The sequence below is a fragment of the Marmota monax genome, unplaced genomic scaffold (assembly GCF_021218885.2).
Source record: "Marmota monax isolate L192 unplaced genomic scaffold, Marmota_monax_Labrador192_F-V1.1 WCK01_AAM20220418_F8-fsc00503, whole genome shotgun sequence".
Classification (NCBI taxonomy): Eukaryota; Metazoa; Chordata; class Mammalia; order Rodentia; family Sciuridae; genus Marmota; species Marmota monax.
This window is the reverse complement of record NW_026693958.1, coordinates 198,572-226,193: the sequence shown is the minus strand read 5'-3', so window position 1 is coordinate 226,193 and position 27,622 is coordinate 198,572. Positions and strand designations below refer to the sequence as shown.

General features: G+C 35.3%; 1 protein-coding gene and 2 pseudogenes across 1 annotated transcript; all 3 read right to left on the bottom strand.

The window, feature by feature from the left end:
• Positions 1-8,190: 8,190 nt before the first annotated feature.
• On the bottom strand, positions 8,191-9,759 carry LOC124106324 (olfactory receptor 5W2-like; annotated as a pseudogene).
• A 4,146-nt stretch (positions 9,760-13,905) lies between these two features.
• LOC124106331 (olfactory receptor 5W2-like) lies at positions 13,906-14,842 on the bottom strand (annotated as a pseudogene).
• Positions 14,843-24,048: 9,206 nt separating this feature from the next.
• LOC124106334 (olfactory receptor 5W2-like) lies at positions 24,049-24,978 on the bottom strand. The gene has a single exon (XM_046463941.1). The coding sequence runs from the start codon at positions 24,973-24,975 to the stop codon at positions 24,049-24,051; it is 927 nt and encodes a 308-aa protein (XP_046319897.1). The 5' UTR covers positions 24,976-24,978.
• Positions 24,979-27,622: the final 2,644 nt, after the last annotated feature.

Sequence of the window (27,622 nt, the reverse complement as noted above, 5' to 3'; positions counted from 1 at the left end):
ACAGAAGACACAATTTCAAAAACACAATCAGGAGTTAATTCAGAAATTATTACATAGGTGGAAACACATAAGGCTTTGTAATGAAACAAGAATCCTTATAGGTATTTTCCCTCATGATATCTTCTCCTGCCTTGTAGTGTACTCATATTACCTAGGAAGCAGAAGCACATATGGGCTTCAACAAGATTCAGAAATACTTAATACAGAGATGATTTACACTGGCAGGTCTAAAACCTGAGTTAAGCATTGGTTTTAGCAGCTGTAGTTGTAATGAATAACTAAATATATCCTTGTTTGTTTTCTGAACCTTCAAATTATGATCTTGTTCATGTTTCTTCAAAAAGCTGACTCAGTGGGTGAGCTCTCAGACAAATAGAACAGAGAATGCTGAAAATTCAGCTATCAAAGACACACAGATATGAGATCTTTACTGTTGATGAAATGAATGTCCATGTGTTCATAGATTTATTACATAGTATCCATAATCATTTTATACACTTTAGTAAAGTAGTAGCCTGTGTGTATGTTTCACAAACCAAAACCTCAGCAAATTTTGCTTTCACAAACCAAAACCTCAGTTAATTTGTTTTTTTAATATCTAGTAAACACTCAAAAATGCTGTTTTCTGGTCTTTCACTTTTTTTTTTTTTATTTTTTAATTTTTTAATTTTTTTATTGTTGGCTGTTCAAAACATTACATAGTTCTTGATATATCATATTTCACAATTTGATTCAAGTGGGTTATGAGCTCCCCTTTTTACCCCATATACAGATTGCAGAATCACATCAGTTACACATCCATTGATTTACATATTGCCATACTAGTGTCTGTTGTATTCTGCTGCCTTTCCTATCCTCTACTATCCCCCCTCCCCTCCCCTCCCATCCCCTCTTCTCTCTCTGCTCCCTCTACTGACATTCATTTGTCCCCCTTATATTATTTTTCCCCTTCCCCTCACTTCCTCTTGTATGTACTTTTGTATAACTCTGAGGGTCTCCTTCCATTTCCATGCATTTTCCCTTCTCTCTCCCTTTCCCTCCCACCTCTCATCCCTATTTAATGTTAATCTTCTTCTCATGCTCTTCGACCCTACTCTGTTCTTAGTTACTCTCCTTATATCAAAGAAGACATTTGGCATTTGTTTTTTAGGGATTGGCTAGCTTCACTTAGCATAATCTGCTCTAATGCCATCCATTTCCCTGTAAATTCTATGATTTTGTCATTTTTTAATGCAGAGTAATAATACTCCATTGTGTATAAATGCCACATTTTTTTTATCCATTCATCCATTGAAGGGCATCTAGGTTGGTTCCACAGTCTAGCTATTGTGAATTGTCCTGCTATGAACATCAATGTAGCAGTGTCCCTGTAGCATGCTCTTTTTAGGTCTTTAGGGAATAGACCGAGAAGGGGAATAGCTGGGTCAAATGGTGGCTCCATTCCCAGCTTTCCAAGAAATCTCCATACTGCTTTCCAAATTGGCTGCACCAATTTGCAGTCCCACCAGCAATGTACAAGTGTACCTTTTTCCCCACATCCTCGCCAGCACTTGTTGTTGTTTGACTTCATAATGGCTGCCAATCTAACTGGAGTGAGATGGTATCTTAGGGTGGTTTTGATTTGCATTTCTCTGACTGCTAGAGATGGTGAGCATTTTTTCATGTACTTGTTGATTGATTGTATGTCCTCCTCTGAGAAGTGTCTGTTCAGGTCCTTGGCCCATTTGTTGATTGGGTCGTTTGTTCTCTTATTGTCTAATTTTTTGAGTTCTTTGTATACTCTGGATATTAGGGCTCTATCTGAAGTGTGAGGAGTAAAGATTTGTTCCCAGGATGTAGGCTCTCTATTTACCTCTCTTATTGTATCTTTTGCTGAGAAAAAACTTTTTAGTTTGAGTAAGTCCCATTTGTTGATTCTAGTTATTAACTTTTGTGCTATGGGTGTCCTATTGAGGAATTTGGAGCCCACCCCACAGTATGTAGATCGTAGCCAACTTTTTCTTCTATCAGACGGTGTGTCTCTGATTTGATATCAAGCTCCTTGATCCATTTTGAATTCACTTTTGTGCATGGCGAGAGAAAGGGATTCAGTTTCATTTTGTTGCATATGGATTTCCAGTTTTCCCAGCACCATTTGTTGAAGATGCTATCCTTCCTCCATTGCATGCTTTTAGCCCCTTTATCAAATATAAGGTAGTTGTAGTTTTGTGGATTGGTTTCTGTGTCCTCTATTCTGTACCATTGGTCCACCCGCCTGTTTTGGTACCAGTACCAAGCTGTTTTTGTTACTATTGCTCTGTAGTATAGTTTGAAGTCTGGTATCGCTATACCGCCTGATTCACACTTCCTGCTTAGCATTGTTTTTGCTATTCTGGGTCTTTTGTTTTTCCATATGAATTTCATGATTGCTTTCTCTATTTCTACAAGAAATGCCGTTGGGATTTTGATTGGCATTGCATTAAACCTATAGAGAACTTTTGGTAATATCGCCATTTTGATGATGTTAGTTCTGCCTATCCATGAACAGGGTATATTTTTCCATCTTCTAAGATCTTCTTCTATTTCTCTCTTTAGGGTTCTGTAGTTTTCATTGTATAAGTCTTTCACCTCTTTTGTCAGGTTGATTCCCAAGTATTTTATTTTTTTGGAAGATATTGTGAATGGAGTGGTTGTCCTCATTTCCATTTCAGAGGATTTGTCGCTGATATACAGGAATGCCTTTGATTTATGCGTGTTGATTTTATATCCTGCCACTTTGCTGAATTCATTTATTAGCTCTAATAGTTTCTTTGTAGACCCTTTTGGGTCTGCTAGGTATAGAATCATGTGTTCTGCAAATAGTGATAATTTAAGTTCTTCTTTTCCTATTTTGATGCCTTTAATTTCTTTCGTCTGTCTAATTGCTCTGGCCAGTGTTTCGAGAACTATGTTGAACAGAAGTGGTGAGAGAGGGTATCCCTGCCTTGTTCCAGATTTTAGAGGGAATGCCTTCAATTTTTCTCCATTCAGAATGATGCTAGCCTGAGGCTTAGCATAGATTGCTTTTACAATATTGAGGTATGTTCCTGTTATCCCTAGTTTTTCTAGAGTTTTGAACATAAAGGGATGCTGTACTTTGTCGAATGCTTTTTCCGCATCTATCGAGATGATCATATGATTCTTATTTTTAAGTCTATTGATGTGGTGAATAACATTTATTGATTTCCGTATATTGAACCAGCCTTGCATCCCAGGGATGAATCCTACTTGATCATGGTGCACAATTTTTTTGATAAGTTTTTGTATCCGAGTGGCCAGAATTTTATTGAGGATTTTTGCATCTAGGTTCATTAGAGATATTGGTCTGTAGTTTTCTTTCTTTGAAGTGTCTTTGTCTGGTTTAGGTATCAGGGTGATGTTGGCCTCGTAGAATGAATTTGGAAGTTCTCCCTCTTTTTCTATTTCCCAAAGTAGCTTGAAAAGTATTGGTATTAGTTCCTCTTTAAAGGTTTTGTAAAACTCTGCTGTATACCCATCCGGTCCTGGGCTTTTCTTAGTTGGTAGTCTTTTGATGGTTTCTTCTATTTCCTCAATTGATATTGGTCTGTTTAGGTTGTCTATATCCTCCTGACTCAATCTGGGCAGATCATATGACTTAAGAAATTTATCTATGCCTTCACTATCTTCTAATTTATTGGAGTATAAGGATTCAAAATAATTTTTGATTATCTTCTGTATTTCTGAAGTGTCTGTTGTGATATTGCCTCTTTCATCCCGTATGTTAGTAATTTGAGTTCTCTCTCTTCTTCTCTTCGCTAGCATGGCTAAGGGTCTGTCGATTTTGTTTATTTTTTCAAAGAACCAACTTTTAGTTTTGTCAATTTTTTCAATTGTTTCTTTTGTTTCGATTTCATTAATTTCAGCTCTGATTTTAATTATTTCTTGCCTTCTACTTCTTTTGCTGTTGTTTTGCTCTTCTTTTTCTAGGATTTTGAGATGAAGTATGAGATCATTTATTTGTTGGTTTTTTCTTTTTTTAAGGAATGAACTCCAAGCAATGAATTTTCCTCTTAGAACTGCTTTCAATGTGTCCCATAGATTCCGATATGTTGTGTCTGTGTTTTCATTAATCTCTAAGAATTTTTTAATTTCTTCCTTGATGTCTTCTATAACCCATTGATCATTCAGTAACCTATTGTTCATTCTCCAAGTGATGTATTCTTTTCCCTTCCTTCTTTTATCGTTGATTTTCAGTTCCATTCCATTATGATCATATAGGATGCATGGTATTATCTCTACTCCTTTATATTGTCTAAGAGTTTCCCTGTGACATAATATATGATCTATTTTTGAGAAGGATCCATGTGCTGCTGAGAAAAAAGTGTAACTGCTTGATGTTGGGTGGTATATTCTATATATGTCAGTTAAGTCTAGGTTATTAATTGTGTTATTGAGTTCTATAGTTTCCTTATTCAACTTTTGTTTGGAAGATCTGTCCAGTGGTGACAGAGGTGTGTTGAAGTCTCCCATGATTATTGTATGGTGGTCTATTAGACTCTTGAACTTGAGAAGAGTTTGTTTGATGAACATAGCTGCACCATTGTTTGGGGCATGAATATTTATGATTGTTATGTCTTGTTGGTGTATGGTTCCCTTGAGCAGTATGTAGTGTCCCTCTTTATCCCTTTTGATTAACTTGGGCTTGAAATCTATTTTATTTGATATGAGTATGGATACTCCTGCTTGTTTCCGAAGTCCATATGAGTGATATGATTTTTCCCAACCTTTCACCTTCAGCCTATGTATGTCTTTTCCTATCAAATGCGTCTCCTGTAGGCAGCATATTGTTGGGTCTTGTTTTGTGATCCATTCTACTAGCCTGTGTCTCTTGATTGGTGAGTTTAAGCCATTAACATTTAGGGTTATTATTGAGATATGGGTTGTTCTTCCAGCCATATTTGTTTATTTATGTTACTAAACATGGTTTGTTTTCCTCTTTGATTATTTTCCCCCCTTTAGTGTCCTACCTCCCACTGTTGGTTTTCATTGTTATTTTCCATTTCCTCTTCCTGTAATGTTTTGCCAAGGATGTTTTGAAGAGATGGTTTTCTAGCTGCAAATTCTATTAACTTTTGTTTATCGTGGAAGGTTTTAATTTCATCTTCCATCCTGAAGCTTAATTTCGCTGGATACACAATTCTTGGTTGGAACCCATTTTCTTTCAGTGTTTGAAATATGTTATTCCAGGATCTTCTAGCTTTCAGAGTCTGTGTTGAAAGATCAGCTGTTATCCTGATTGGCTTACCCCTAAATGTGATCTGCTTCCTTTCTCTTGTAGCTTTTAAAATTCTCTCCTTATTCTGTATGTTGGGCATCTTCATTATAATGTGTCTAGGTGTGGGTCTCTTATGATTTTGCACATTCGGCGTCCTGTAGGCTTCTAGGATTTGGGGTTCTGTCTCATTCTTCAAGTCTGGGAAGTTTTCTCGTATTATTTCATTGAATAGATTGCTCATTCCTTTGGTTTGAAACTCTGTCCCTTCCTGTATCCCAATGACTCTTAAATTTGGTCTCTTGATGTTATCCCATATTTCTTGGATGTTCTGCTCATGGTTTCTTAACAGTCTTGCTGAGCTGTCTATGTTCTTTTCAAGTTGAAATACTTTATCTTCATTGTCTGATGTTCTGTCTTCTAAGTGTTCTACTCTGCTGGTAGTATTCTCAATTGAGTTTTTAAGTTGGTTTATTGCTTCCTGCATTTCTAGGATTTCTGTTTGTTTGTTTTTTATAACCTCTATTTCCCTGTATAGTTGATCTTTTGCTTCTTGGATTTGTTTATGTAATTCATTGTTGAAGTGATCTTTCATTGTCTGATTTTGCTGTCTGATGTCTTCCTTGAGACTCCAGATCATCTGAAGCATGTATATCCTGAATTCTTTATCTGACATTCCATCTGCTGCAGCTATTACCTCTTCTAACGTTGAGTTGACCTGCAATGCTTGTGGTCCTTTCTTTCCTTGTCTCTTCATACTGGTCGCGTTCCTTTCTACTTGGTGAAACTGTTGTGCTATTGAATTTTCCCCCTATATATTTATATTGGTCTTGTATAGTTGCAAAGTCTCCCTCGCAGTCGCGGGCGGCGGCTCTGTCCCTCTGCGGGCCGCTAGGCTTGTTCTGTCGTTGGTCACAGTTCTGTCTACTTTGCAGGTGCAGGCAGCGGCACTGCCACTCTGCAGGCCTCTGGGGCTGTACTGCCAGTGGGTCGCAGGTCCGCCTACCTTGCAGGCGCTGGGGGGGGCTGCTCTACCCTTCCTCAGGCCACTGGGCCTGTTCTGTCTTTCGGTTGCGGGTCTGGCCTGTTCTGATGGTGGTCACAGTTCCGTCTACCTTGCAGGCACGGGGGGGAGGGGGTGGCTCTGCCTCTCAGCAGGTCGCTGCTCCTCTTCTGCCGGTGGGTCGCAGGCCCGCCTACCTTGCAGGAGTTATTGGAAGCTCTGTTCCGCCGTGGGCCACTGGGCCTTTTCTGTCCGTGGTCACAGTTCCACCTACCTGGCAGGCGCGGGGGGTGGGGGGTGGCTTTGCCCCCCAGCAGGCCACTGGGCCTGCTCTGTGCGTGGTCACAGTTCCCTCTACCTTCCGGCACAGGGGGAGGGGGCGGCTCAGCCTCTCAGCAGGCCGCTGCTCCTCTTCTGCCGGTGGGTCACAGGCCTGCCTACCTTGCAGGAGTGATTGGAAGCTCTGTCCCGCCGCAGGCCACTGGGCCTTTTCTGTCGGTGGTCACCGTTCCACCTACCTGGGAGGCTCGGGAGGTGGGGGGCGGCTCTGCCCCTCAGCAGGCCGCTGGGCCTGCTCTGTGCGTGGTCACAGTTCCCTCTACCTTGCCGGTGCAGGGGGAGGGGGCGGCTCTGCCTCTCAGCAGGCCGCTGCTCCTCTTCTGCCGGTGGGTTGCAGGCCCGCCTACCTTGTAGGAGTGATTGGAAGCTCTGTCCCGCCGCGGGCCACTGGGCCTTTTCTGTCAGTGGTCACAGTTCCACCTACCTGGCAGGCGCGGGGGGTGTGGGGCGGCTCTGCCCCTCAGCAGGCCGCTGGGCCTGCTCTGTGCGTGGTCACAGTTCCCTCTACTTTGCCGGCGCGGGGGGAGGGGGCGGCTCTGCCTCTCAGCAGGCCGCTGCTCCTCTTCTGCAGGTGGGTCGCAGGCCCGCCTACCTTGCAGGAGTCATTGGAAGCTCTTTCACTTTATTTTTTCTTTGTTTTCTCACTTTGTGCCCAAGGTATAAGGCTATGCTTTGGATAACAGGTAGAAGTTCACTACTTGATCAAAATATGCTTACATTCTTGTATTGGAGAGATTGCTTTATATACAGGACAACACAGCTTAAGAAATTCAATCATAAAAAAAAAGAAGACGAAGGAGAAGAATTTAACCAGGGCAGAGATTAGAAAGAAAGTAAAGACAAACTTCCTAGAGGGACATATGGGGACCTGATTGTTGACAATGGCTGCATACACATGTATTTTTATTTATCAAGGCTTTTAAATTTATTTCTTACATCCCAATCTGTTTGAATTTTCCAGTTTCATAGACCCATGTACCTCAAAATTTCTCTGTTGTCAAACACTCCACTAGAATTCCTTCCACACCCCAGTACACTTCTTTATAGATCCGAGACTCCATAAACCCATGGAAGGAAGACATTTCCCTGCACTCTGAATTTAAATATTTCCCTGTGGATTATATCTCACTGTATATTTATATATCATATCAAGTTCATTGGGATTTTTTTTTCTGTGCTCAGTTAATTAATGTCTACTATTTCCATAGAATATAAGAGTCACTTTGTATATCAACTACTGAATATGCTACAGCATGCAAAATCCTTTAATGTGCAAAGGGTCAGTTAGCAAAAACATTTGTTTTAAGTTTTGATAAAATTAAATTTGTGCAAAAAGTTGAGCATTTGAAATATTGGAATTTGAAAGGCTCAGAAACATTGTCCACAAAGACAGAGCACCGTTTATTAATTCAAGAAAAATAATAAAACATGACACATAGAGATTTTAAAAAATTTCCTATAATCATACCTTAATACAAATAAATGCTCATTTTACTAAATAAGTTATATAATACAATTTTGTATCTTGCATATCATGAGATACAATTTTGCAAAAACAATCACTTTAAATAAATATGTATTTTTATAGATAGTAAAATTATTTAAAACTACTCTTGCTTTTAAGTTTTTGCAGGGCCTCTTTCACATTCTGGTTGCATATGCTATAAATCAGGGGGTTCAAAATGGGAAAGAAAAGGGTGTAGTTGAGTGACCTCCATTTTATGTTGATCTAAAGACTATAAAGAACGTCTCCAGAAATACATAAAAAGTATAGTGCCTTGGAAAACTGCAACTGCAGTTAAGTGGGAGTCACAATTGGACAAAGCTTTGAGCCTCCCTCAGCAGAGCAAATCTTCCAAGAATGATGAGATGATGTAGTCATAAGAGACAAGGACTTCAGAAATGGTACTCAGTTCAATGAATCCCCAAAAGACAAATAGTACCAGCTCATTGATTTGCATGTCAGAACAGGAAAGGAGTAAAAGTGAAGGGAAATCACAGAAGAAATGATTAATCTCTTAGACCCACAGAAACATAAGCAGAATATTAATGTCATGTGTATCAAAACATCTGCCAGGCCCATGAGGTAAATCCTAGCCATAAGCAGTAAACACACCTTAGTGGACATGTCTACTGCATAGCGCAAGGGGTTGCTGATGGCCTTGTACCCATCAAAGGCCTTGTCTTACTGTCAAAAGTATATGGTACATGTCCTTTTGTACAGTAGAATATAAGACTAGATATTTTTCTTAGCATTAAAAAAATATAAAATGTGTTCTGTCCTATTAATATTCTAATAGAAAAAAGGATTAAATATGTATTTACTATGCTTTGAATATTTGGAGAAGAGAGGAGAAGAATGAATAGGGGAAATTGTTCATTCTTCAATGAATTCATTTTCTTGGGAATTACTAGTAATACTGACCTAAAGTGACCCTTTTCATCATGTTTCTCCTGACTTACCTCACTAATCTTCTAGAGAAGAATGAACAGGAAAAATTGTTCATTCTTTAATTGATCTTGAGAATTCCTGACCTTAAAGTGACCTATAATGCCATGGAAAACTATAAACGTGGGTCTATAAAACTGGAAAATTCAAGCAGGTTGGGATGTAAGAACTAAGTTTAAAAGCTTTGATAAATAAAAGTACATGTGTATGGTGCAATTTTTCAAGATCAATACTAGTGATTGGTTTTAAAGACCACTGTGTGAGTCTAGACAATGAGTACTATGCTTGGTCTATGTGGTCTGTACTATTTGATGAGACACATTATAAGTATCCTTTTCTTTTCTTTCCAAGAACTGTATTAGGTTGACATAAGGCTCACTGCCTATTTATAAGTATAGTCTGGAGGCAAAGGGGAATTTTCCTGATCACTGAACAAATAATGCTCAAACAGAAATTATGGAACCCACATAAAAAGCACATAAACTTGCATGATATCAGGTATTTAGAAGGACATATTTATTTAGGAAGTGAAAACAGGATGAAGACCAGTTAATAGTTCAAACATATATGGGTTTTTGATAAACCCAGCCTAATTCCCTCTTAAGATTAGGAACCGTCTCCTCACAAAGGCATCAAAAGTGAATTTTGGCTTTACTATAAATTACTGTGATTTCTAAACTTGTTTGGAATGCCTGACCTTGGCTTGAACTCACCCATGCCTAGCATTCCATGACTAGATAACAACCCTTACTGAAATTTTAGTGGCACCTCATAAATTCTGACTTTTCCTGGCCAGATAACAACTCTCTCTGAAACTCTAGTGGTGCCTCATAAACTCTGATGTTGGGATCTAAATTTACTCCCTAAGTGCTGGACCATTATTAACCTACTACCTGCCTTGTGTTATGTTTGTCAAAATCCTGTTATCTGTAAGTTCTCAAGACATCCCCTCTTTTTTGCAACTTTCTGTGCTATAAAGCTGTGCTCCTAGAGAGCTGTGGGGCTGTCTTCTATTCCCATGGGTTTCAGGAGAGACAGCCTGAAGACGGTCGAAATTACAAGCTTGCTTTGATTTGATTTAAACTGGAGTCCGGTGGTCTTTTCTTGGTGTCATTGTTTAACATTTTATTTCCTTAAGTGTATTTACAAATATGTAATTTTTGTGCGTGTGTGTATGATTCTTAATTGTACTCAGATATGTGAACAGTGGAGAATGGATATCTGTATATTTTTATTTGTATGCTTTCTTATTACTGTGGTATTTCTATGATCAATTAATTTAAAAAATTATATTACTGTACATACCTACTCTATGATAAAATAAGTACAGTCGTTCTTATCATCCAAGATATAAATAAAATTATGTTATTTTTGAATACTATTAAATTCATTCAAAGATTTTTGTTCTGAGAAGAATACATTATTTTTGATGGTTAGACTTCAGAATTTACAGAACTACTCTAGAAGGCATAACTTGGTTCACTTATAAAACTCCCATGTTTTTCAAAAGAGGTAATTTTTTATTTTAAATTTTTTTTATTAGTAGTATTTTTTAAATTTGTGCTGCTAGGACTGAACCCAAGGCCTGGTGTATGTGGGGCAAGCACTCTACCAACTGAGCTGTATCTCCAGCCCTACGTCAATTTTTTTTTAACCTTACAGTTTTAAATTTGGAAACTCAAGATCTTTCCTGAGAGGAGCCATTTATTGGTAACTGAGCACTGAGCAGATACCATTGTATTATAACAGGCAGCATTTGGGACTTAAACCTAAAGCTATTTCTCTCAGGCTTTGAAATCATGCAACATGTAATTTCATTTCTGGTTCTGTGTTGTCCCCTCTGAATACATGAGCATCTTTAGTAAATGTTGAACTGAAATCTGAAGTCACTGAATAATATCTGTTAGAATGAAAACTGCAAATTATTTAATCCTATAGAAGAAATAGAATATGTGCATATTTTACATTATAAAATACAATCTGGGGCTGGGGATGTGGCTCAAGCGGTAGCATGCTCACCTGGCATGCACGGGGCGCTGGGTTCAATCCTCAGCACCACATAAAAAATAAAATAAATATGTTGTGTCCAACGAAAACTAAAAAATAAATAGTAAAATATTCTCTCTCTCTCTTTAAAATAAAAACATACAATCTGTATCACCCTTGCCCAGCTGAAGCAGAATTAATGAAACTATTAGCCCCTGGTGCTGCTCAAAAGAAATATGAACAAAAGTGTATGGGTAAATTGAGATTATGGGGCACAAGCAGAAACCTTTAAGCCTGTTTCTGAAAAGGAACATTGTCCCCATTCTGTCACATGTGCTGTTTTCCTTCACTACACTTTGATAAAAACTCTCATAGGGTCCCACTAATGCCACTTTGAAAAGCTTACATCTCTCCTGTGCTTTACTTATATTTTGAGAGTTCTCACCTGGGATATTTTATAATGACAGCTAGAAAAGCTACAACCTTTTAAGTCTTTAAGTTTTAAAATGTTAGTGGATAATTCAGAATTTCATAGAGTTGTACAATCCTTCTAACTCATGGTCATGTTTGCATGTTCTCACTAAGATTCTCCTGATGTTTGGACATCGTACACTTGAGCAGAGCCACATGTAGTACTGAGCATCAATTAAGTACTTAGATGAATGCTTTCTACTTCATTTACACACTTGTGTTTATTCACTAACTTAGAATATACAACCATTTTATTTATTTTTAAAAGCTATAAAATATTTACTCAAAGTACATTGCATATCCTCAATTCACTAAAATTTTATATCTAATGAACACTCAAATGTTACTCAATTGATTGATCTTTATTAATTTTTTTCATTCTGTGTCTCAGTCACAATGCTTGGAAAGAATGAAAAGCATAAGTCATGCTGTCCTTCAGCAAAGGATGCTAACAGTCTTTCACTGAAATTCAAGATTTAAAAATCAGAGAAATGGGATAAATGATGCTTTTAGGAGAGTATTCCTTGTTAATCACTAAAGTAACCATTTAACTAAAATTGAAAAGGGGAAAAAAAAGGAAGAAAAGCTCAGAGTTGAGAATTTTAGTTCAAGGTGGACTTTATTAATGTCCTTCATTTACAATTTTTTTCATGTCATTTTATTGTTGATAGGAAATCAATAAATTTATGGTACAGTGTGACATAAAGTTTATATAAAAATGAAATATTGAAAACACATAACTCTAGTGATATCTTTTCTTTCATTGACAGATAATTGTCTTTTGTGAAGTTGGTTTTAAAATTTATAATCAGTAGTATATAGAATGTTTTTTTTAATTATTCAGACTATAATCTTTGTAATCCCAAATCATGTCAAAAGCTCTTTGCTCTCAAATGCATAGACTGTTCCTAAATGTTGTTTTCTTGGGCAACTGGAAAAGAGAGGAGATTTAACTGGTATGAAGTATGCCCTATTTTATCAGTCATAAATGTAAGACTGAAAAAAAGCACTGACACTTAGACTTTTATAAATCTTATATTGTGGTCTGGGATTGTGGGAATTTTTCTCAATATACTTAACATAATGAAATAAATCTTGGCTCTGAGATACAGAATATTGCTCTCACTGCATCCCACTTTTGCTTTATTATAATAATGGCAGCCTAACTTGTAGCTACTTAGAAATAACATATTTTCTTTATACTTATACGATTTTTACAAAATTAAAAATTGCATCAATTGAAAAGAGTCATATATACATTGCAATTATTATATTATGTGTTTTCAATATTTCATTTTTATATAAACTTTATGTCACACTGTACCAAGCCTCATGATTTCTTTATTGTACCCTATTCACAGTCTTTTCTTCTACATATTTTGAAATATATAATACATTATCACTGACTATAGTAACCCTACTGTTCAGTAGGACACCAAATTTAGTTCTTCTTTTGTACTTGAACAACTCAGCATAAAACAAATAAATAAGCGAGCGAACAAACAAAAAAAGACCTTGAATAAAACATTCTAGAGAAGATTGAATAGACATATCTTTAAAGAAGGCATACAGATAATTATTGAGTATTTAAAAAAATTCAACTCTGATTAATCATTAGAGGAATGCAAATCAAAGGCACTTTGCTCCATATTCCTTATATTTTGTACTTTATTTTATTAGAGTAGTTTTCCTGCCCGCCTCTGACTATAATTCTCATTTCCATCTGCAATCCTTTTTTCTCCCCACCATATCTCCACTGTATCTCTAATCATTGCTTAGATCTGAAGCTAAACATCTCTAATACAAGGAATCATTTCTTCATTGAAGTCTACATTGAAATATTTCCTTTTAGATCACCTGGCCTTGTGACTTCATGGTGTGCTATAGTTAAATGTGAATTACTTGTAAGTTAAATTGGTTACTCTTTCTGGTTTCCAATAGGATGTATAGCTCATTTGCATTGAATTTTTTTGTCATGAGAATCAATGCACACAATAATGCAAAAGGCACATACTGAAAACCCAATAAATCTTAGAATAATTAAATGCATCAATGTAAACCAAAAAAATGATATTTTAGTACAATATATACATACTGAAAAGTTTTCTAAAACTAAAGAATATCATATTTAAATTGAGGCCACAGAGCCTGGGTTATGGCTTAGTGGTAGAATGCTTGCCTAGCATTAATGAGGCATTGGGTTGGGTCCCCAGCACCACATAAATAGATACATAGATAGAAAGATAGATAGATAAATAAATAAATGCCACATAATGAAGTATAGGATGTTTAATAAACTAGAAACTACTAGTATGTGACCATGCATTACTGAGATTTCTCATATTATAGGTTTTAAACAAAACAACACCATTTTGAAATTCTGTATAATATGTATTTATAGGATATTTATTGAAATAAAATTTTATTTTTCAGCTTTTTTATGCTCACTTTCACATCTTTGTTCCGCAGGCTATAAATCAGAGGATTCAACATGGGAATCACAAGGGTGTAGAACAGTGAGCTCATTTTATCTTGATCCAGAGAGTAGGCAGAACTTGGTCGGAAATACATGAAGAGTATAGTGCCCTGGAAAATTACAACTACAGTTAAGTGGGAGGCACAGGTGGAGAAAGCTTTGAGCCTCCCCTCAGCAGAGCAGATTTTTAAGACAGATGAGATGATGTAACAATAAGAGACAAGGACTCCACAAATGGTACTCAGTTCAATGAAACCAAAAAAGATGAATATCACTAACTCATTGACCTGTGTGTCAGAGCAAGACAGTAACAGGAGAGGAGGGATGTCACAGAAGAAGTGATTAATCTCCTTAGACCCACAGAAACATAAGCGAAATGTTAATGTCGTATGTATCAAAGCATCAAGCAGACCTATAAGGTAAACCCCAGCCATGAGCAGTGAACACACCTTAGTGGACATGTCTACTGCATACCGCAAGGGGTTGCCGATGGCCTTGTACCTATCAAAGGCCATCACTGCCAGCAGCAGACACTCAGAATCTACAAAGCTACAGAAGATCAGGAACTGCAGAGCACAGCCCAGAAAAGAAATTGATTTGTTCTTGGTGAATATGTCGACCAGCATCTTGGGTCCAACTGCTGTGGAATAGCAGAGGTCACAGAAAGAGAGGTGGCTGAGGAAAAAGGTACATTGGAGTGTGAAGCTGGGGATCCACTCTGATTAAGAAGATCATTCCGAGATTTGCAAGGAGAATGATGAGATAAACAACTAGAAATACAGGGAATAGAATCACTTTCATCTGAGGGTTACCAATGATTCCCAAGAGAAAAAAATGACTTAATATTGAGCAATTTCCACTGTCCATTCTTCTTGGTTTTTGAAATAATCTGTTATAGATATCAATAAGAAAATGATAGATTAGGGACTGCTTTCTATGCATACATGAAAAATATTATTATGAGGCATTTCTTAATTTCCTTTATTACTTTTATTATTATTATTATTATTATCATTATTATTATTTATTACATTATTTTCTTTTCCTTCAGAAAATAGCCTACACAAACACAAGTGTCACTGATAAGAAACATTATTATATTTTTAAAAAGAAGCTAATTGTCTAACATAAGAACTGATTAACTTTGCTTTCAAATTTATATATAATTTCTAACTATATTACTTTAGACTTAAATAAAATAGTAGATGGGCAATTGGCATATACTGGCATTTGCAATGTATTGCTTTTATTATATTAGAATAAAAGTAGAATAAACTTAAATTTGCATGTACCACATCCCTTGGAGAAGGATTTTGTAAAGGAGTGGATTTCTAAAATATGAGCAAGTAACAGTGCTACAGTCCTTATTCAAATGACAAATGAAGTCAGTTAAACTTCCACAGGTCTATCAGGAAAACATCATTGGTCATTACACAGAGGGGTTTATTTACTTGAGTAAGAAGGTGTGAAACCAGTTACTTACACATCTATCAAGACTTAATTTCTCATTAGTAAGTCAAGTCATATTTTTCCGTTACTTTTAAGCAAACCCACTCAGAGACTTACCCAAGATGAGAAAGTCTGTCTGTCCTTATCTCTGGTGCCTGAATTAAAAGTAGATCACATCTTATTTTCACCTAGTGACCATTGGGAGTTAAATCTCCTAAGCCACTTCCGTCACTTCTTTGTGTTATTCAGACATGATTAATTAGATATTTTTCTGAGTATTTTCCCTGAGAATACTGAAACACATTCAGCAGAGATTGAACTTTTATTTCTTTGCCCTTGTCACAAATTAATCAGTGTCATAAATGGATCAGGACTTATTTAACATTCTTGTTTCATGTCTCTCATGACCCTACACAAATTAATCAATGTCAGAAATGGACCCAGACTTATTTAAAAGTCCGCTTCGTGGCTCTCACGACCGTACCAGCTATCTGATGAAATCAGACATCTACAGAAACAGAAAAATTTATTCCTTTTTTGGAGGGTTCCAGGTCCTGCTTCTTCATTTCTGAGATAGCCTCTTGCACTATATTTTAGACAACTGGTAGTCTACAGGCTACTTCTTTCATTAATCATGGTATGATCCTGCACACCTCCACTCCAACTGCCCTCATTTCAACTCACAGTCTCTTACTACACGCGGGTCCTCTTTCAAATGTTTGTGTATCTCATCTTATGTGAGTGCCTCTACATTAGCACAGTCATTAGCACAGAGTAATGAATAGCTAAATGTATGTGTTTTAAAATACTTTAATGTTACACTATATATATTCAACAACCAGCAGTGAATATATTTCAAGATTTATTTCTGATAAATTAGTTCACTTGTAAAATGAATTATTATTTTCTTAATAATACATATTGGCATGATGTTTTCAAAGAAAACTCCATGATTTAATATTTTGTTTTCAAAAATAACTTTTGATTACTATTATTTATATTAGATACTGGAAGTATAATTTTTTGTGCACACTCATTTTTTCCTGTGTGCCACCAATGGATGTTCTCCCTCTTTCTTACTTGAGTAAGAATGTATAATACCATTTACTTTCAAAATTAATTTCTCATTAGTAAGTCAAATCATATTTTTTATATTACTTTTAAGCATAGCCACTCAGAGACTTACTCAAGATGAAAAAGTCTGTCTGTCCTTATCTCTGGTGCCTGAGTGACAAGTAGATCACATTTTATTTTTACCTAATGACTGTTGGGAGATAAATCATCCTTGTCTTTGAGTTTATTTGACTCCTTTGTAGGTACAAAGATCTCAATCTTGCATTATATTTTTCCCACCATAAGTATTTCTATTCTCCTTTCTGTAAATGTGTTCTTTAAGAAAATTCATTCAGCACTTATTTTATGAACCCAAAAGTTATAATTTAAATATAGGCCATTCTGAATTTCTTGCAAAATGCCATTTGTTTGCACACACTATTCAACTTATTTTCATATATAGTATTTCACATACTATTTTGTCTTTCTGCCTCTTAACAATCTCGTTATACAGATTCTAAAAGTGAGATACTCGAGTAAATCAGTACACTTCTGGAGTCCCATAAAATCATATTTGGATTCCAAAACATCTATTCTTATTAGGTAACTTACTACAGTGTATAGAAAAAAAAACAACAGATATACCCTTGAAAAAAATTTTATCTTGGTTGGTTTCATGAAAAGTTATAGAGTCTGTGCAGAGATTCAGATTTCTAAGACTTTGGAAATTGTAAGATGATGGAAATTGTAATCCAAGTCTCATCTCTACACCATGGATAGATTCTCCCAGAAATTCAGCACAGACAGGAGCAGTAGGAAAAGCTGCCAGATTGATGTATAATCTGTGTTATTCATTTTAACTGAATACTTGCATATTATTAACTTTGGTTTGCATAAGTCTTCCACATCACACAATTCTAGAATCACATACAACATTAAGAAAACCCCAGGATCTGTGCCATATTCTGAGTGATATTTTTTTAAAATAATGCATATTGGTATGATGTTTTCAAAGAAAACCCCATGATTTAATTTTTTTTCAAAAATAACTTTTGCATACTATTAATTATAGTGCTTACTGGAAGTATAATTTACTGTGCAGACTCATTTTTCTTGAATAGCAACAATGAGTGTGCTCCCTCCTTCAGTCTTGCCAATCATCCTTAACTCCTTTTTTAACTCCTTTGTTGATACAAAGACCTTAATCTTGCATTACATTCTTCCCACCATAAAAGTGTCTCTATTGTCCTTTCTGTAAATGTGTTCTTTGAGTATCTTTTCATTCAGCCCTGAATTTATGAGTACCAAAGTCATTAATTTAATTATATACCATTGTGGATATCTTACAAAATGCCATTTGCTTTCACACATTATTCAACTTATTTCTAGTTTTATTTCCTTTTTTTAATTTATTTTTTAGTTTTAGTTTGAAACAATACCTTCATTTTATTTATTTATTTTTTTGTGGTTCTGAGTATCAAACTCAGGTACGCACATGTGCATGGTGAGCATTGTACCGCTGAGCCCCAGCCCCAGCCCATTCAACTTATTTCTATATATAATATTTAACATACTATTTTGTCTTTCTGCCTCTTATCAACCTTATTATATAGATTCTAAAAGTTAGATACATGAGTGGTTAGTAAACTTCTGGAGTTCCATAAACATCATACTTGGACTCCTATTCTCATTAGGTTTCTCACTACAGTGAGAGAGAGAGAGAGAGAGAGAGAGAGAGAGAGAGATATCTCCCTGAAAAAAAATATCTTGTTTGATTTCATGAAAAGTTACAGAGTCTTTGTGAAGAAATTCAGATTTCTCAGACAATGGAATTGTCATCCAAGTCTCATCTCTATACCTAGGATAGATTCTCCCAGAGATTAAGTATAGAGGGAAATAGTAAGAAAAGCTGCCAGATTGATGTATTATTTGTGTTATTCATTTTAACTGGATATATACCATTGTGGATATCTTACAAAATGCCATTTGGCTTGCAGAGGCCTTCCACATCACTCAATTCTAAGAATCACATAAAACATTAAAAAAAAATGGTGCCCTAGTGCCTGTGCCATGTTCTGAGTGATATTTTATAATGTGTCAATGGTTCCAGTATAAACAGATTTTTATGTGTTGATTAATGATGTTGACTCTAATGTACAATTATATACAGTATATATTTATATAATTATATGTATTTTAAAGCACGTTTAGTGCAATACTCTATTTTTTAACTAAAACAAATGATAATTTTCTATGTACAAAATTAATATAAGAGCTAATAAATAAAAGACCATGTATGTACACAAATACCGCACGGAATTTCATTGTCAAGTCTTACCTGTTTGTAGCCTGGAATAATAATATCCTGAAACCTAGTCTATATGTTAAGCAAAACATAGTTTGACAGAGTAATCAATCTTGATTCTTTAGCACAATATTTATTGGATAATTCTCCCTATGCTGTATTTCAAAATGGGCAGAGATGTATGAACTTCCCACTACCTAATAATCTCTAATTTTTGAACATATGTAAATGCTTATTACCCTTATTTGATTAATATACATTAATTGTATACAACAATTGAATTACCGTAATGGATCACACAAAGATGTACAATATTTTAAATAAAACTAAAATCATTAAAATGCCATTAATTTGGGGAAAGGGTTATGGTTGCTTAGTGATACATTTCAATCTATTTTCAAATTTCATTGTTATTCTTTGAGTGATGGTGCTGATACAAATACATTAAATCTACTACTTTAGGGGGTATTGTTGAATCCAAGCCCTAATTAATAAACTGTAATTTTATACACCCATTAATCTGAAGACACTGATACATTTATGCTACCCAAAAGGTTTACCATGCCTCTTTTTTCTGTTGCATATTTGAAGGAATGGAAATTATTCTTCATTTAGATCAATTTTCCTATCAGGTTATGCATTCTCAGTATCCTGGGATGGATGACAATTTTCTTCAAGTTGCACTTGACTTAGGCAAGACCTAAATTTGATTTCCTGAACATGACTCCTTATCAGAAAATGTAGTGTAACTCCTCTCCAATGCTTTAATAAAAACCTGAGTAATGCAGCCTCATGATAATTATTAATAATAGAATGATTATGTATATATATATATATGATTATATATATATATATGATTATATATATATATATATATATATATATATATATGACTTTTTTTTAATTGTAGGTGGACACAATACCTTTATTTTATTTTTATGTGATGCTTAGGATCAAACCTAGTGCCTCACGCATGCTAGGTGAGCACTCTTTCTCTGAGCCACAACCCCAGACCGGAATGATTAGACTTAAAGGGATTTGTAAGTCAATGAAGATGGCTCTATTGAATGATGAAAGAAAATGACAGAATATAAGCGATCAGAAATAAGCCAATTGAAAAAGCATTTGTTTCTGAACTACTTCCTTGGTGGCCATAGTTCTCTTTAAATCTGTATAATATCACATTGGCATTAGTCTGTGTGTGAGCTCTTTCCTTCAGAGAGCATTGTCTGAAAAATAGTCATGGACTATTAAGATGTAATGGTGAGGTGAGGCCTATTTGGAAGTGTTTCAGTAATGTGAGAGTATAAATTATGGGGACATTGGGACCCTAACCCTTCTTCTTTCTTATCCAGATTAGTTAACAGAGCACTAATAGAACCTCAGAGTCTTCTGAAAGCACCCTCCTAAGTCAATATGATATTCTATCCAGGGAATAATTATTCTTGAAATTTCTCATTAAATTTTTAATTTGATATTTTTTTGAATCATGCCTAAGTGGATGCTTACAGTGTGCACTGTTTTCACAGTTTTATCTGACATTTTATCTGTGAAATTCATAAAACTTTTTACTATACAGCTGCAGGAGCCAATGGCCATCATTCTCATTATTGTAAGGTGTTGCTTTACACAAATATATCACTTATATACATAACCCTAACCCTAACCCTAACCCTACTGTATTATTGATAGGAGTTGAGTTATTATCTCATTAATGTTATTGTAAATATTCTCATGCATTTATCTGGGTAGAGACATATGTTAATTTATCTTTTGTAAAAAAAAAAAATAGGGTTCAGAATTGTTTGTGTTTGGTTGTACAGAAAGATCACACTTCATCTCATCATTTTTTTTTTACCTGACAGAGAAGTAGTGATGATGCCAAGTAGGTAGTGTGAGTGTCAGGAGGTCGAACACTTTGAAACACTGCCCTATTAACTGGTTTCTTACTCATGTTCAGAATTTTATAGACATGTCATGTTAGTGGATATACAACGTTATTGGTGCTTGTGGTGACTGGGGTAAGCATCCTCCAAGACCCATTTGCAAAGACTTGGTCTTCAGCCCATGGTGCTGTTGGGAGGTGCTGGATCCTTTAAGAGGTGAGGCCTATTTGGATGTTTTCCAGTAAGTGGAAGTACAATTGATGTGGACATTGGGACCCTAGCCCTTCTTCTTTCTTGTCTTTTAGGCTTCCCAGCTTCTCAGTTTGCAAATGTCAAGAAGAGGTAAAATTTTGTCTAGAAATTTCTGGAACATAACTCTAGCATTTCAGGAAAATAAATAAGAATGAAGGCGAAATTATTTTTCCTTGAGTGAATTCACTTTCTAGGAAATATTTGAACATCCAGGGATCAAAAAACCACTTAGCATATTTCTTGTGTTGATCTCCTTCATTTTACTGCAAACCTGGTAGTGGTCATTTTAATTGGTCTGGATTCCCAACTTCACACACACAATAAAAAATACTGTAACTTTCAAAAAAAAGCACCATTTTCTCTCCTAATAACTGCAGCTGAACAACCATAGGAGTTAGGATGCTGGTGGGCTCAATTGACAAGACCTGGTCAACTCCATTCTTCGACTGTGCTATGCAGTTCTTGATTCTTCTGTACAACAATAAACTAAGTGTTATTTTTTTTCAAATGTATTTAAACAGTGAAATGGGTTAACATATAATAGAATCATAATTTATAGAGACAGAATGTGGCATATAGAAAGGACATTGCAAATAATCTACATTAAGTCTCTGTTATGTAAAAAAGAGAGTAAAGTAGACTGTGTTTTAGGTACATACCACTATGCCATCTCTTTTACATCATTACATTTAACTGTTATAGCATTAAGAATGAGCAGAAAAACAACTCTACTATTAATCCTGTCAACATAATAACTAATACTGTGTTTATTTCAACAATATTTGTCATCAGTCATTTGACAACATGAAAGAAGGAGGTACTTTAGAGATATCAAGAGGAGAAGGGAAGGATGAGGATTGGGCTAGACAGTCTATAATAGATCCACATCTTTGGTGCTGCATTTCACAGCTCTTTAGAATCCCGAAGCAGAAGAGTCAGTGGGGACCATCTGCCCAAACTTCTGTTTCAGTTATGACTTCAGTAATAATAATTTCAGTTAACACATTTCAACCTCACAGATTTCAGAGAGAAACAAAACTGTTTATGAGATTTTTTATCATCCTTTTATAAGGCTTTAATTTTTCTTGTTTTATTTCACAATCACTTTATCTAACATAAGGACCAATATAAAGCTTGAATTACTAACAAAAGTGAACATCTGAGAGGGATATGAGTTAGTTGGATGGAAAAAATTTTACCCACAGGTTATTGAGAACCACATTTATCCTTTTGCCTAAACCTCAATATATTTCAAACAATGCTTTCACCATTTTATTGTTCAATTTGAACTGTTACAACAAAATTCCATAGAATTGTTGGCTTGGAAACAACAAAAATTATTTTTTAGAGCTCCAGAGGATAGAAGTCTAACATTTAGGCAAAGTGAGATTCAGTGTTTGGGGAGAGCCTCTTTTTTAATTCAGACATAGCTCTGTTTTCACTGTCTTCCATGGCAGAAGGGTTCAGGGTGATCTCGAGGTCTATTTGATGAGGTCACTAATACATTGTGGAGTTCCCTGTACTCATCACTGCTGGAGAGTGATAGTAATATCATTTGGGGATTTAGGGTCACAACACATGGGCGAAAGCACAAAGAAATATAACCACATACAGAATGCACAATTTCAAAATATCAGGAGTTAATTCAGAAATTATTTTATAGGTGCAAACACATAAGGTTTTTTTAATAAAGCAAAAATCCTTTGTAGATACTCTCTCATGATATCATCTCCTGACTGTGACTGTACTCCTATGACCTAGAAAACAGAGGAACTTAAGGGCTTTACCAACATTTTGAAATATTTAAGACAGGGATGACGCACCCTAGCAGCTATAAAACCTGAGATATACATTGGTTTTAGTTTCAGTAGTTGTAATGGATAACTATAAATATCCTATGTGTTCTCTAATCCTTCAAATAGTGGCCACATCTATATTTCTTCAAAGAGATGACTTGGTATGTGAACCCTCAGACAACTAGAGCAGAGAATTGAAATGTCAACTATCAAAGACACACAGATGTGAGCTCTTCTGAGGAAATGAATATCCATGTCTTTATAATAGAGTTATTACCTCAATATTCATAACTATTTTATATACTTTCTTAAAATAATAGCCTGTGTGTATGTTTCACACATCATAACCTTGGTTAATTTTGCTTCCTTAATATATGGTAAACACTCAAAATGCTGTTCTCTTGTATTTTATTTTTTTCTTTGTTTTCCCACTCTGTGCCCCAGTGTGAGACTAGTGATTTGGATAACAGGTTGGAAGTTCAGTACTTGACCAAAATATGCTTACATTCTTGTACTGGAGATATTGCTTTAGAAAAAAGGCAATATGGTTTAAGAGGTTCTATGTTAAAGGGGGTTGGTGTAGAGATTAGGAAGAAAGCAAAGAAAACTTCCCAGAGGTGATGAGGATCTGATTATTGTGAATTCCAATGCACATATATAATGTTACTTATCAAAACTCTTTTTCTTGTTTTTTACATTCCAGTGTGTTTGGATTCAGTGGTATCAACCCACATACCTCAAAACTTCTCTATTGTCAAAACCTCAACTAGAATACCTTCCAATTCTTAATGCAATTCTTTTTAGATCTAAGAGCCCATAAACCCATGGAAGGAAGACATTTTCCTGCACTCTGAAAAATGTCTTACATATTTCCATGTGATTATATCTCACTGTATTTTTATATACTGTGTTGAGGTCATTGGGAATTTCTTCTGTGCTCAGTTAATTAATGTCTGCTACTTCCATAGAATAAAAGAGTGACTTGTAAATAAACTACTGAATATGCAGCAGCATGTAAAATGTTTTAATGTACAAAAAGTGAATTAGCAAAAACATTTTCTAAATTTTGAAAAAAAATGAATTTAATGAAACATTTGACATATGAAATGTTGAAACATGAAAGGATCAGAAACATTAATTCAAGAGAAATAAAGAAACATCACACATGGAGATCTACAACCTTTTTTTACAATCATACCTTAATACAAATACACATTTAACTAAATTAAATTATATAATGCAATTTTGTTTCTTGCATATCATGAAATACAATTGCAAAAACAATCATTTTAAATAAATATGCATATGTATAGATAATTAAATTATTTAAAATCACATTTTGCATTTAAGTTTTTGTAGGGCCTCTTTCACATCCTTGTTGCGTAGGCTATAAATCAGGGGGTTCAACATGGGAATGACCAGCGTGTAGAAAAGAGAGCTCATTTTATCTTGATCTAAAGAGTAGGAAGAACTTGGCCGGAAATACATGAAGAGTATAGTGCCCTGGAAAACTGCAACTGCAGTTAGGTGGGAGGTGCAGGTGGAGAAAGCTTTGAGTCTCCCCTCAGCAGAGTGGATCTTTAAGACTGATGAGATGATGTAGCCATAAGAGACCAGGACTCCAGAAATGGTACTCAGTTCTATGAATCCAAAAATAGCAAATAATACCAGCTCATTGATTTGTATGTCAGAACAAGAAAGGAGGAAAAGTGGAGGTAAATCACAGAAGAAATGATTAATCTCATTAGACCCACAGAAACATAAGCGGAATGTTAAAGTCGTGTGTATCAAAGCATCTGCCAGGCTTGTGAGGTAAACCCCAGCCATGAACAGTGAACACACCTTAGTGGACATTTCTACTGCATAGTTCAGGGGGTTGCTGATGGCCTTATACCTATCAAAGGCCATCACTGCCAGCAGCAGACACTCAGAATCTGCAAAGCTACAGAAGGTCAAGAACTGCAGAGCACAGCCCAGGAAAGAAATTGATTTATTCTTGGCGAATATGTCAACCAGCATCTTGGGTCCAACTGCTGTGGAATAGCAGAGGTCACAGAAAGAGAGGTGGCTGAGGAAAAAGTACATTGGAGTGTGAAGCTGGGGATCCACTCTGATTAAGAAGATCATCCCAAGGTTTGCCAGAAGATTAATGAGGTAAACCACGAGAAACATGAGGAAAAAGGCCACTTTGAGGTCAGCATTACTAGTAATTCCCAAGAAAATGAAGTCATTCAAGGATGAACAATTTTTCTTGCCCATTCTTCTCCTCTCCTGTCTAAATGTTTGAAACATAATAAATACATATTTGATTCCTCTTTTTCTACCAGAATTTAAATAAGACAGAGCACATTTTATATGTGATTTTTATCTTAAATAAAATGAAGTCATGTGTTCTACTCTATAAAAAGACATTGTAACCTTTTTAAAAATTTTTTGATTGTTCATGGATCTTTATTTTATTTGTTTGTAACTTTTTTTAGTTGTAAATGTACATGTGCCTTCATTTTATTTATTTATTTTTTAATTTGATGCTGAAGATCCAACCAAGTGCCTCACATGCACTAGGCAAGCACTCTCCCACTAATCCACAACCCCAGCCCTGTAATTTTTTATTCTAAGAAAAATATCAAGTCATGTGTTCTACTCTACAAAAAGACATTTTATGCTCTTGAAGTAAGACATGACTATCTAGCAGGAGAGAAATTTTGTGATTAATGAGTACATGACTTTCTATATCTTTAATATCTCTGGATTTTCCCTTTTTATGAAAAAAATTTGATATACTAAAATTTCCATAAATTTTTAAAATAATATTTAATAAGCACAGTCAAATTTCTTAGACAGTTTAGGCAGTGATACAAATATTAAATATTTGCTGTTTATAAACATTTTTCTAGATGTAAAAAAGATACAATTTTTGCTAATCAAAAGTAGTGATTGGTTTTAAAGACCACTGTGTGAGTTTTAGAAACAATGAGTACTATACTTGGTCTATGTGCTCTTTTGTATTTAAGACACAATATGAAAGTATTTTTTTCTTCTTCCCAAGAAATGTATTAGATTGACATAGGACTCAGTGCCCCTTTGTAACTATAATCTTCGGACAAAGGGAAGACCTCCTAATTACTGAAAAAATAATGCTCAAACAGAAATTATGGAACTCTCATAATTTAACACATAAACTTGCATTCTATCAGGTTTTTAGAAGGACATATTTATTTTAAAATGAAAATAGGATGAGGGACAATTAATAGTTCTACATATATAGGATTCTTTAAGTGTATTTGTATTTATGAATATGTAATCTTTGTACATGTGTGCATGATTCTTAATTGTGCTAGTACATGCGGACAGTGGATAATGGATATATGTATGTTTTTATGTATATGTTTTCTTATCACTGGAGTGCCTCTATGATGCAGATTAAATAATCAAAGTTTAAAAAACCTTATGTTCCTGTATATACTGACACAATGATAAAATAAGTAAAGGCTTGCTTATGATCCTAGATATAAATAAAATAAACATAATAGTACTTTGTGAATGCTATCAAGTTCAAGTTCACTCAGAGTTTTCCAGTTCTTAGAAGAATACATTTTTTTATCATTAGACTTCACAATTTATGGAATTACAAAATAAGAAGTCATAGCTTGATTCATTTACAAAACTCCCCCCTTTTTGTTCCGAAACAGTAATTTTTTTAACCTTATAGTTTTAAACTTGGAAACTTAGGAGCTTACCTGAGGTTAGCTGTTCTTTGGTAACTGAGCACCTGAGAAGATACCATTCTATTATAACAGGCAGCATTTGGGACTCCAACTCTCTGAAGCTACTTCCCTAAGGTTTTGAAATAATGCAACCATGTGATTACATTTCTGGTCCTGTGTTTTCCCCTGTGAATACATGAACATCTTTAGTACATGTTGCACTGAAATCTTGAAAATAGTCACTGAGTGATATATGTCAGAATGAAAACTGCAAACTAATTTGTCCTATAGAATATGTGCCTATTTTACATTATAAAACATAATCTGCATCTTCCTTGCCCTGATGAAGTTGAATCAATAACACTAATAGGCCCTTATTTAATCATTTGCACTTTCTTTCTGTTGTTCATCTTTTCTTTCATTTTTTCAGCACTATCCTTCACCATCTAATTGCTTTTTATTGAGATATAATTCATATACTATACATTTTACACTTTAAAGTTAGCACATTTGTGGATTTGACTATGTTTGGAAGGCTATGCACTCTTTACCTTCCATTTGCAGGACATTTTTCATCCCTTCTGCAGGAAATTCAGGCCCATTAGTGGTCATTCTACTAGTCCCTCTCCTCAGTCCCTGGAGAGGGACTTTTTAAACCCATGTGTTCCCCTAATCTGGATGTCAACTATAAGGAGAACTTCACAATATGTGGCATTTTTGTTGCTTTTTCACTTGTTTTACCAGTTTTTGAAATCTATCCTTTGCATAGCAAGTAACAGAATTTTCTTCCCTTTCATAGCTAAATAATTTTTCTTTTATGTGTATAGTACATTTTATTTGCCCTTTCATCAATTTCAAGCTATTTTAAATAATGGTGTAAACATTAATTTTTGTGGAAGCTTTAAGGGTCACTTTCACCCAGTATTGTCATAATCCCATTTCCCATCCACATGCCATCTATCCACATTTCTCTGATTGTATGAATAATTCACATTCTCTACTTTTATTACTTACTATGGTTTGTATGTAAGATGTCTCCCAAAAGCTCTTATGTGAGACATTACAAGAAGGTTTATAGGAGAAATGATTGGGTAATCAGTGAATTAATCCTCTGATGGGATTCTGAGTGGTAACTGAAGGCAGGTAGAATATGGCTAGAGGAAGTGAGCTTTGGGGGCTCTGTTTAAGGTACACATTTT